Source organism: Amphibalanus amphitrite, unplaced genomic scaffold, assembly GCF_019059575.1.
Source record: "Amphibalanus amphitrite isolate SeventyFive unplaced genomic scaffold, NRLGWU_Aamphi_draft 001336F_arrow, whole genome shotgun sequence".
NCBI lineage: Eukaryota > Metazoa > Arthropoda > Thecostraca > Balanomorpha > Balanidae > Amphibalanus > Amphibalanus amphitrite.
In genome coordinates, this window is record NW_024882829.1 from 45,892 (window position 1) to 58,147 (window position 12,256).

At 46.4% G+C, this 12,256-nt stretch overlaps 1 protein-coding gene across 1 annotated transcript in view; it reads right to left on the reverse strand.

Annotated features, from left to right (window-relative positions):
• The window catches only part of LOC122372253, a 32,673-nt gene extending 24,762 nt beyond the window's left edge, over nt 1-7,911 (reverse strand). Inside the window, exon 1 of the mRNA XM_043349201.1 lies at nt 7,791-7,911. Coding sequence (XP_043205136.1) covers nt 7,791-7,836 — 46 coding nt within the window. The 5' untranslated portion in view covers nt 7,837-7,911. The remainder of the gene's footprint in view (nt 1-7,790) is intronic.
• Nucleotides 7,912-12,256: the final 4,345 nt, after the last annotated feature.

The window sequence follows — 12,256 nt, forward strand, 5'->3', positions numbered from 1 at the left end:
GACATGCGAGTGATCCATTGCACATTGGTTTTGCATGCGGTTTCTATTAGGACGTTTTGGAGGTATGCAGGCCATGGGAAGTGGGTTCGGGTCCGCATGTCGCGTTGGGACAGTACCGACAAGGCACACGCTGGTAGACAAGCTATTATAAGGATAAGATCAAATAAACCCTGGTTGGCTCAATGCGTTGACTCGTTTTGTTTTAGCAGTATAGTGGGACATGATAGGCAATTGAGCTTCGCTAAGCGAAATTCATTTCAACCTGTGGTGTGTTTTTTTTTGCACAAATATGTATAGGTACGATGAGTTTGTGGTAGCAGCACGTCCGTCTTATCGCAGCTGTAACTACCCATAGATATAATGATAACTACGTAAACATGGTGTCATGACCTGCCTGCCTCCAGTCACGTCTGCGGAATTTGCGTGCAATAACAATATGTTATTGGACTGCACACGACCACAAACTGCCGCAGCGTCCAATACTAATTCCATTTGCTTTACTGCCGCACAGCCACATCGCTATTGTTACGGCAACAATACACTAATCACTGATCGTAACCAGCAAGTTTGATGTCAAAAGCCAAAACAAAAACATAACATTGCATAGTCTCATTGAGAGAATGCATGAAGTCTTACAAATATACAAAATTCCTTTACAAGCGTGAAATCAATAGACGTTGCTTGTAACTATTTCGAAGAAGTACATAGATACAAGCCCACAACTGCATCCAGCAGCAGGGGATCGCGGAGGCTGTCTCGGTCGCGAGACCACGGTGTGTTGTGCTATCGGTGATTGGATGACGGTCAGGTGATCGGTCAAACATCAATGCAAATTAGTAATGTGTGGAGATGGTAGTTTTGATATGATAGATAGGTATATACCGAGTGCCCAAAAAAATCGTTCCGAACTTTGGAGGCCTATATCTCAAATTCGAGTGCAAATAACGAGCCAAAATTTTCATCAAGCTTGCATCAATTCTTTGCGCATTGGCATGCCAAATTGTAACGCGCTGTACCATCATTTTCAAGCCAGCAATCTTATGTTGAATTAAGTAAGACGTTTTTGCTTTTTTGGCGATGTTGAACGGAAGTGATGATTGGCTTAGACGTAAGTACCATGCTAGGAAAAAAATAGAAAAAATAGAACACGTGAATGAAACCAGCACGTATGTTGTTATGTTGTTATTCTAAATATTTTTTGTCCCACTTATGTATGTGCCAAATATTCAAATAATGAGCCAAAATGGTGTTAATGGATGCCATTCGTTTCAACGCTAAGTCCTGTTTCGAGCAGAAGGAGTGGCACGGTGCATGGGTTACTGCTCATCGCCCTCCCTTCAAGAAGATTAAACAGTAAATGGACCGAATAAAGAAAAAAGCTAGACGGAATGTGTCACTCTGAGGCCTGAACCGGCCCCCAGTCAATGGTATTGGTAGCTTCACGCTCTGGTGACGTAAGCAGAGCGTGAAGGTTTTTTTATTTTCCCTTCACTAGTGCTTTACCTATGGGAGATACCGATTTCGAGGGCAAAACTAAAAGTCGATTTATTAACTTATTAGTCGAGATACGTATAAACCGAGTGTACCATACGACAGCCTGATCTTTCTTCTATCGATACCCGCATCCACTTTGGCGATGGTACATACATAAAACGCTGAAATTTGGCGATAGGCGGGAAGGTGCAATCCTAAACGGTACCATTCAATTACATCTTGATGGTTGCTTTTTCGAATGCTCGGAACATACCGAGTAGTGATGAACCTGACCTTTGATTCAAGCCGGATCTTGCAATACCAGCAGCTTTTTCAGGTCAGGTCAGGTCACTGACCTTTGACGTCATAAGTGAACCTCTGCACGGTCCTCAGATACCGCAAGTTCGCAACGCCCTCAGTGTCAGAGCAGATTTCACAAGGAGATGAAACTTGCAGAACCTAGTATCCTCCAGAAGTCTCACAACGTGTATATCTCGCTTTTTTATTCAAGGTCACATGAGGTCAGGCCGGTCATATGAAGTCACCATTATAAGCCAATGGGGGAAACTTATAAACAGCTATTTTGGAGCCCAGAACGATCTCAGACTAGCTGTAACACACGCAACCGTGATTATTTCATGCACTCTTTACAAGGTTCGATGCTTCATTTTTGCACCAAGAGCTTGCATGACGTCATTGATGACGTCACTAGTGTCATAAGTTTTTCGACAATAACTTCTGATCAAATTGAGCTAGCGAGTCGGGAAAGCCACCAATAGACTCGGGAAGACCTGCCAAATCGAATGATATGTGACATGACCTCCTTCGACCAAGTTCGTGCCCTTGGGACCTCTGACCTCACCGTGACCCGAGGTCAACACCCAAAGTTGGCCTCACCCAAATAAAAAGAATACCATTCGACGCGCCTGAGCAGGGCGAATACGATGCTGTCAAAATCGCGGCCCTGCAATCATTTTTTGTGAAGTTATTCGCCAAAACCGAACCCGTACCTTGGGCCACTTAACCTCACCTCAGAGGTCACCGGTTGACCTGAGACCTTAAAATCGGGTACAAAACGCTGCATCTCGTAACGACACACACGCTCGTCTTTCTGCGACGTTCTAGCTCCAGTAGGGGCGAAACGGCGAGATGGGGTCGTACCCCTCGCCCCCCCCCCCCCCGGCCCCCGGCCGGCGCGTATGTAGAAAACCAATAAGTCCGGCGAGGGTTAAGCGGGTTCCACTGTGCACAAACAGCTAAGGGTTGTGCATTTAGTATGGTCATGAGAGAATCCTGTTTGATTTGGGCTCATAATACAATGCATGATCACTTCTTTTTCATAAGTTTAATTGATTTTCTTCTTCCCAAAAACAAACAATAAATGCTCTTCTCCATATTCCCCTTCACTCAACAACTTTTGATCACTTTTCCCTAAAGGCCTAAGGTAATGCATTGGTAAAAACACAAATGGATGGCTCATCTCAATAGTCAATACTTCTGTCTCCTAATGCTCCTAATGCCTTTGATCATGGTGGCAATGCAATGTGATGATGACAGCATTCCATTTATCACCACTGAAACACAACTTAGCTCAAAAACACTCATATACATAAATGTATTTATCTCCATTTGTGCAAACTGCAAAATTACTTAAATTATCACATTCTTTGACTAGGTATTGCTTCAGAAAGACATATCAGACCATAAGATTGTGTGAAACAAGAAAAGACTATCAGGCAATAGAGTTGATATATGAGTAGATGAAGTCCAGATTGTAGACTTGAATTTGGTAGGTTGTAGGAGTTAGGTTGTAGGTTTTAGGCTGGTGGGTTCATAGGTAGTATATTGGTAGGTTGAAAGCTTTGAGTTAGAAGGTAAGGTTAGGTCAGGTTAGATGTTCAAAATCTTCACTGGACTTCATCTTCACATTTACCACAGAGTTGACACTTGACAAGCTGTGCCAGCCAATCTAGCAACTAAGTATTCCGCACTAGCACGCACATAGGCTGGAAATGTGCACAATCACACGAAAAAAAGGCTGCAAGTTTGGGAACTCTGCACTTATATGGAAACTACACTAATATTCAATGATGTCTCATTTGCCTTCTGAAAATTTCTTAGATATAGCATTATATCATTATAGCATTGCATCAACACTCAACAGTGTCAGCTCATATCAAGGCACAGCCATTCGGCATGGCATTTATGTACATCATGGCACGCATTGTGCACTGATCCACACAAAATTCACACCACAATTAATCTGCACTGCATTGTGCATTGGCTAAGTGCCTCTGCCTGCACATACATCTTGCTGAACTGCCATTCTTAGCAATATAATGTTGCAGCCACAGGCATTGTAAGCATCAGAAGAGAGCCTGATGTTCTGGAGATTAACGGAGCAGTTTGAACATGCTTGCAAATCTGATGTTATTCATAGGTCTAAGCCTGACTTCGAGGAAATTTGAAGAATAATTTGAAACCAGTTGCAACTTGCAATACTGTTATTCCAATTCCAGCCGTTTCAGTTTCACTTTTCAGCGAGGTTGTGCAGGGCCATAACAAGGCCTTCTTCACTTCAAATAGTAATTGCCATTGCAAATCAGAGGCAGAACTGAATACCACAATTATTGAAGACAATTCTAAAAGTGAAAATCACTGCGACGAAAAAGTACTGACGGCAGGACACGCGATTTCAATAATAGAAATAGCATATCACCCAAAGCTACCTATACTGTAATTTGTTTACCTCGGCCGCCGAAAACACGTGTTTTTTCCGACCGACTGCATTCGCCGACTCGCGGCCCCAGATGACGTAATCAACAAATAATTGGCCAATAGAGATAATAAAAAATGATTGTTGGAACAATGTAAGAAAAAACAGGTAACACAATATAATTTTGTTATTTAATAATGTCAAAAATTCGTCTTAATGACCTTAAAAGGGGACTTTTTACTCTATGACGTCATGTGTGCCAACAGTTTTCAAGAGGAAGTATAACAGTGGAATAAACCTACCTCTATTTGTAACTTGTTCGCCATTTCTGTCGACATTTGACTGCTACCATATCCCAAACTCTGACTGTACCCGGTGTTCTATATACTCTGGCCTGAACCATCACTGAGACTAGCTGCCAGTAGCAGTCATGGCTGCAGGCCGTGGTGCCGAGATGGAAGTGGCCCGTTCACTCACATTTTTTAGTAAACATCTGAGCAAAAAAGTAATTTTTACATGGCATGCTAAAAACACGAACCGTTTAAAAAGTAATTGACCGAATAACATAAAAATCATACCATTCACTGAAAAGATATGCCGCATTGACTATTGGAAGTTTCCGTGGTTCATCTTTATCACTTTCTGAGAAATATTGATTCAAAGTTGGCAACGTTTTTTTTCTGGGCCACCCGGTAGAAATCGGAAAAATGATCAATAGCATTGCAGAAAAAGATGTATTTTTGCGGACAATCATTTCAAAATTGCTAAGTGTTGTAATGAAATTCTACATTCTGTCCTGATTTTGATCGTTTCTTTCAATTTCTAAAAATGTAGCGCACCCAGCTGCTGAATCAGCTGCATGGATTGATCTGACTGACTAAGGTGGTATTTAACATCACATCTGTTTCAGCTCGCACGAACTAAATGGAGACTTAGCACTTGTTTATCTACAGGGAAGAACAAACAAAACATGTGAGCATTAATCGAGCACTTCTCTAAGGCCTGAGACGGAGACGTCAAACAGAACTTATAACTTTCTGCAGCTCGGCCTGAGACAAGGGACCAGACGACAAATAAAATCCAGCACATGCATCGTCAATTGGCGTAAAATGACGTCATTGCCTCGTTTCTGGATTGCATAGTGTTCTTTGCCTTCTTCTCGGTATCTGCTGATCTGAAAAGTGTTTATTATTCACATCTTAGCATCCGTATTGTATTCTAGAAGTAGTCTCCCACTTGGAGCGCCACTGATAAACTGCGGCACTGGACGACTCTCTCCGCCGTAAATTTGCGGCAAACTCCGCCGTAAATTTGTTGGCAACAGCGAGCCTCTGACGGAACAGAAAAATCGGAGCCGCCGATCAGCTGGGGGAAATATCCGCGTCCTTGACGGTGCTGCCGGCGAACTGTCCTTTGTGAGCTGGCGCTCGCTGAAGATGGATGGCTGTAAGCGTCGCCCTCAGCAGTCAAGCAGCGGCAGCAGATGAAATGTGAATAAATGAGAAGCCGGCCAAGAGGCGGCTATCGTGAGCGCGCGACAAAAACGACCGAGAGCCCGCTGCTCCGGAGAGGGGCTCGCCGGAGATCTGCCCTCAACTCTCCGGTCCTGTCAAAAGCATGAGCTGCATCCGGTCTAAAAGAAGCGAGCAGAACAGCCCAACGGGAGGGAGCATTGGCGGACGTTATTTATTTTTCTGTGATCCCGGTTGAATAAATAAGTCGTAGATGCTACCGAAAATTATTGTCAAATGATCATGTAAGGCCTTTGATCATTAATGGAATGTCTGAATGCCTAAACCTAAAGCTGTTAAGCTGCGAAAAATGGTCAATAAAATGATTGGATTGCACACGTCGGGCGGTGTGGTTTGGTTGAGTCGCTATCCGCTAGCTCACCCAAGCCTCCATCGCTTATTACATACCCACGGTCAAGGGGGGGGGGGCACGGTCGAAGGGTACAAGCCCCCGCCGCTGATTCGCTCCAAATTGAGCTACAGAGCTTTTCGGAAAAACAAGCGTGTGTTTCGTAACGAGACGCCACATCAGTCAATCAATGTTAAGGGCTTAGGTCAATTGATGACCTCTGGTTCAGTTCAAAGGCCGCGACGTAGGAGTCCGTTTTTTTTTTTTGTAAATACTTACCTACACCGTAACTGTCGCAGAGCCGCAATGTTGTTACGATCGTGTTCGTCATGTTCAGATGCGTCCAGCAAAAACCTTTTGTATGAAAAAGGTCAACTTTCGATGTTGAACTAAAGTCAAGGCTAGGTTAAAGTCTCTTCTAAGGTCAACCGACCACACCGTGGGGTTTCTTGGGTCCTGAATCCGAATCTGTGGCTCAATTTTCACCTAAACGCCTTCCAAGCTGTTCCTTGACCTTTACAAGGTCAATCCAGGTCAATAAGGACCGTCCTCGTTGGCGGCGGTGTGACATCCCGTGTTCCCGAGGACTACGTCACGCCAGTAATGACTGAACTGCGGTCAACTATACATCATGTTGTTGCTAATAATTCGTTGAGGAACACGGTCGTGAAAGTTTCATGTCGCTATCTTTCACAGATTCGCCAATATTGGCATAGTAACTTAGAAAGTTGTAAGCTTTCCCTTGAAATTTGACCCTTGACCTGCCATAACTGGGTCAGATAATGACCTAGGGTCAAAAACAATACCACCAACTGCGAGTACTCGTTGAGAACCGTCGACTGGTCTATGTTGCGAAGCGCTACGACGCTTAGTTTCGAAACACCAGGGAGGGGGGGGGTCGCATCGACTGCAGGCCGCGTTATGAAAAATGCCCTGCCAAGGCGAGGGTCAAGGTACAACTTTTGCTGGTTTGACTTTTTCCACTCCAATACAATATAGAAATATTGAATTTGATGTGGAAAGATGGTGGATTGGGCAAACTTAAGCGTATTTTATGTAATTGTTATATGTAATTGTTTATCAAGCAGCGCCTCTTGCATATTCTGCTTAACTTGACGTAATGTAAAGTTTCAATAAAATATCTAGGTCCCATATGGAGATAAGTCCATCGGTAATAGGTACATTTGTAACCTTGCATACTGCGCAGTGAACAGCGAAGAGCAATATGACTACCACGTCTCATCAGCGGACGTCGTGTTTATGCTCTTAGCTTGATGCTCCGTCGAGACTTGGCTTTTGCTTGTCTGGATGACTCTGGCATATGGGTCACTGATCACTTTCACTTTTAACATCAACAACATCCCTCCGAATTGATCAACTTTGCTCAGCGTCTGGCCCAAGAATCTGCCCATACTACCCAGTCTCCGTCCTGCTACGATTGGCTGAGCCTTTGATCTAATAATTTACCCATCCCCGCCCCGATCATCCACCATCTTCCACCCAGATTATCTGCCCAGCCTTCGACCCAAGCAAACCAAACCTCCGAACCGATCCGACCCAGCCTCCGTCTTGATCAGTCACCCATCCTCCGCTCCGATCATTTACCGAACCACCACTCCGATCATTTACCCAGCCTCCTCCCCATAATTTACGCAGCCTCCAACCCCTTTCAGCCAGACCTCCGACCCGATCTTTTAACCGAGAAACTTTCATTTACCCTTGCTCTCCATGCTCTACTCACCGGTCAGCAGACAGTACCAGCTGAGGCAGGCGAGCTGCGCCCTCATCCTGTACCCAGCTCCGTCGGCGAGGTGCTGCGTCGGGCCCTGCACGTCGCCGGAGGTAGCCGCGACTCTCGTCGAGGCCGGCGATCAACTGGTCGCGCTGCGTCGGCTGGCGGTCGGCAGCGTCCGCGCGCGCCGCTGCCAGCCGGGCCTCATCCCCCGCACGAGCGCCCTGGCCGTCCGCGCCGCGCCCGGCCCGCCCTGCCGCGACACCCGGCCTCAGCAATTGATTTTACGGCCGTGTCGACAGCGTTGGCCGACCGCCGCTGACAGGGGAAGGGGCGAAGGGCCGCGCGCCACGCGCCTACACACAGACCGGCCCCTAGATGGTCCCTCGATCCGGAAACACGCACAGATGAGCTGGATGCTGACTGGCAGACGACAGGAAATTGTTAGGCAACAAAGGGGATTACGTAGCTCTAAGCATTTGTGCGCTCTACGTCCATGTAGGAAGTGCGCAAGAAACATGCAGATACAAGTGTGCAATGTGCATCATTATGTAGCGTGTTTCTTGGCATGAGACTTCGTAATCTTTGAACTTGTCTTGCTCCTAATAAAGATCCATAGAATCGGATCTTATATTCATTTTCTGTTTAGAAGCCAGAAGATCAGAAGTGTCATAAGAAGATGAATAGAATCAGAAGAATGATCGAAAGATGATCAGAATAAGTGCATATCTGTGAATAGGCAACGTTTTTTTCTGAAATCTTGTAACTACATAGGTTCTGGCTACATCTTATCAGCCAGATTTGTCCGCTAAAGGCTCGATCAGAAAACCGACTCCTCGCTCTTCCCCAGTTGCTTGGCAACGTCTAGTGAATGTGGGTTGTCCTGCGACATTAACAATGAGTGTCATCGGCTTTTTCTCGTCACGGGAAGCACGCTCGTTTTTTTTTCTGCATAGGTCCAGCACGATCAGGGACCGAACAGCTCGAAGTTTCTCCGGTATTTTTTAAACTTCTCCAGTACTTTTAGAGATTTTGATACATTTCCTCCGTTCCCCCTCCCCCTCCACACACACACACACACACACAGCAAAAGATGCCCAGCCGGGATGACTTCTGGCTCTGTGTTCTGAGCAAACAACCCGATCAAGTTACCGCCGAGACTGCTTCTGCGAGATGTGGCCCTCTGTCCTTCAGGCTTGAGCAATGGTTACCTGAAGAGAACTCGGGGGAATTTCGATATCGCTTAACATTTGAGAGGAGGTCATGCATTTCGTATCCGCTGCCTTGCGTCCGCTTGAAATGGAATACCAAGCGCAATTTCCGACAAGATTTAAATTCGATGAATATCACGAGTGGTCCACCGGGTGCACCCATTACGATTTCAGCATCAGTTGGAAAGGTGGAACCTTTCAGTTGGTGCCATACAGAAAAGTCGCTGCTGATTATAGATATACAATATACATACCTACTTATCATCGTAAAACGGGGATTCCTCGTGGCTTTTCCTCATGATGAATTGCTATTCTCAAATTTCACCTGCTTCATTATGTGTAGTGTGTATTTGCGATAAGCATGGCATAAGCACTACAATTAGTTTTAGTTGATAATCATGTATTTTAAAGAAAAAATTATCTTTTCGACCGAACCCCCTATCCCTCTCTCTGTCTCTCTCTGTCTCTCTCTCTCTCTCTCTCTCTCTCTCTCTCTCTCTCTCTCTCTCTCTCTCTCTCTCTCTCTCTCTCTCTCTCTCTCTCTCTCTATTCCTCTCTCCTTCTCCCTCCCTCGCTCTCTCCCATATCTATCCCTCGTATTCCTTAGTCGCCTCTGTGTCTCTCTATCGCTTGCCGCCGCCCCACACACACATCAGACCCCGTTCGGTTCTCCACTCGACGAGACGTAAGCGGCTATCGCGGCGGGACAATAGCTCAGTGATTACAGCAGCTGCGACTCAGACGCCTACGGGAGCTGGCGACTGATTAAAACAGCTATTAAGACATTATATTGGTTAGCGCCTGTGAATGGCCTGTTTGAGCGAACACTAGGCTGGTTGATTACTATGCGCCAGTGGATTTTGTCAGAGAGGCCGTAGAAAGCAGAGAGAAGCCGATACTATTGGGGCGCAGCGCCAGCTCAATTTTCGATCACATGGGTGTGATTTTGAAAGCAAATTTGTAAAAATATTAATATGAAGTCGTTTTACACAAGGTGACATTTAGAAGTAAAATGTGAGGAATCTGCGTCTTGGCGAATGAAACAAGAAGCTGCGTGGAGAGCACATCAGGATTGGTCGTCTCATCAGCGCAGAGAATATTCATGGTCACGCTCGCGGCGCAAATCTACTCACAGGGACGTGTCCAGGAATCAGCCACTTCTGGGTGGCGACGAATAGAGGTTCGCACCATCCGACAGCGAGCCACTCCGGCGCCATTCACCAGGGCTGGCACGCAGACCGTATAAAGAACTAATCTGATTACCATGCGTTACTGGGGGACTGTATAAAATAGAAACTTACTTTTGGTATGATGTTTGAGAATTCTGTTCATTGTTACGTGGATGAAGGTTACTTCTCTGTGTAAGTGCTGCTGCACATTTTTGTAAGAAAGCCGTCTGTTTGGGAGGATTTTATATCAATGAGGCTCGAGCGTGAGCTGCTCGAGAAATGAAAAAAGATTTTTACTAAAAATACATTTAATTAGCTGAAGAAGTCATGCTGGAAAAAAGAGCCAAGGAAGCAACAGCAGCCAGTAGCGAGCAGGATGAGCCAAGACCTAGAATGCATAGCCGCGGAACAAAGAAGACGTACGCTGCCACAAGGCAGGCCAGCCGGCATGTCTTCAGTCGGCTGAAATGTGCAGTGTGTCACGCAGAACACGCGACTGAAGATTGCGCTGAACTACAGAACTGGGATGTTGCTAGAAGATATGCATTCTGCAAAACCGAAGGATTGTGCTTTAGATGTCTGCGTGGCAAGCACAGGGGAACTAACTGCCGCAGGTTTCCCGGCTGTGCTGTTGAGGGCTGTGGTGGCACTCATCACAGCCTCCTGCATGCCAGTGGAGGTGGAAACTCTCGAAACTCACCTGAAGTAGCCCGACCGTCTTACAGGACTCCGACACTCAGCAGCCAGGCCAAGGAATTCATTCCGAGAACGGTCGAGGGCCGCGCTTGTGCTAAAGAAGATAGTGCTCCAACAAGCAGTGCACAGGTGTCCGCGGCTCCCGGTGCAAGTTTTAATACCGCTGCCCAGAGACAAGAGAAGCGAAGTGGAAAAGTCGCGTTTCAGACGGCCCCGGTATTAGTGCACTGTCAGGATCGATTTCTGAAGCTGAACGCACTCTTAGATCCCTGCTCTGACGCCAGTTACATAAGTAAAGCTGCTGCAGACGAGCTCGGACTACAAGGAGAAGAAGTCAAATTTGAGCTTGGGACGGTCAATGGCAAGACGGATGTGAAAATGACGTCAGGAGCTGTCCGGATAGCCTCTACCCAGAGTAGGTTTGAAACGTCCTTAGATGTTCACGTCATTCCCAGTCTGGAAGGAGCCTCCGTATGTACGAGCTGGCAGGATGTGAAGCAGCGTTGGCCACACATGGTAGACATCCCCTTTCCAAAGATGGCTGGAAGGGAAGTGGACCTACTGATCGGTCTTAGCCCTGAGACAATGCCCATCTTTGTGCCTCTGAAGACTGTCTCCGGCGAGAGTTCGAGCCCAGTCGCTGTCCTAACGCCACTTGGATGGACAGCATTCGGCTGCGTTCAAGACAATGAAGATCCTTCTAACCTACAAAAGCTGAAGAGCATGACAAACGTCGCAAGAACCTTGAGAACTTGCCTGACAGATAAGTCACTAAACGAAGAAATTCAAGCAATGAGAGCGATGACAGATCTGGAGGTGCTGGACGTCAAGACCACCGAGACCAATCTTCTGTCAGCTGAAGAAAAAGTGGCTATGAAGAAAGCTGCAAGTTCATTGAAGAAACAAGGAAGTAGATATCAAGTTGCAGTACCATGGCGAGAAAACGAACCGCAGCTGAAAAGCAACTACGAATCTGCGCTGATTCGCCTAGTGAAGCTGGAAAATTCTCTTCATCGTCGGGGAGCTCATCTTGCTGCACTGGCGGTCCCAGGGGGGGGGCCACGGGGGCCATGGCCCCCCCTTTGGTGCTGAAAGGTGGGGCCATACTATCTTTTGGCCCCACCTTTCAGATCGAGCAAAAGTCCTAGAAAAGCTTTTCGTATGTTTCATTTTCTTTCTTGCGCCATCAAAGGACATAAATTTCACTCATGAGTGGGCTCAGTTTCGCATTCTGTCAATTTGGCGGTCAGCGTCGCTGGCACCGGTTCACGAGTATGGCCGGATCTTATATGGAATATCAGCGTGGGTTTACTTGAGGCTCTCGTAGGCCCAGCAATGGCTGGCATGAGACCCTCTTCGGCAGTGGTGGGTGGGCCCTGCTAAAGGAGATTGGCTCTAA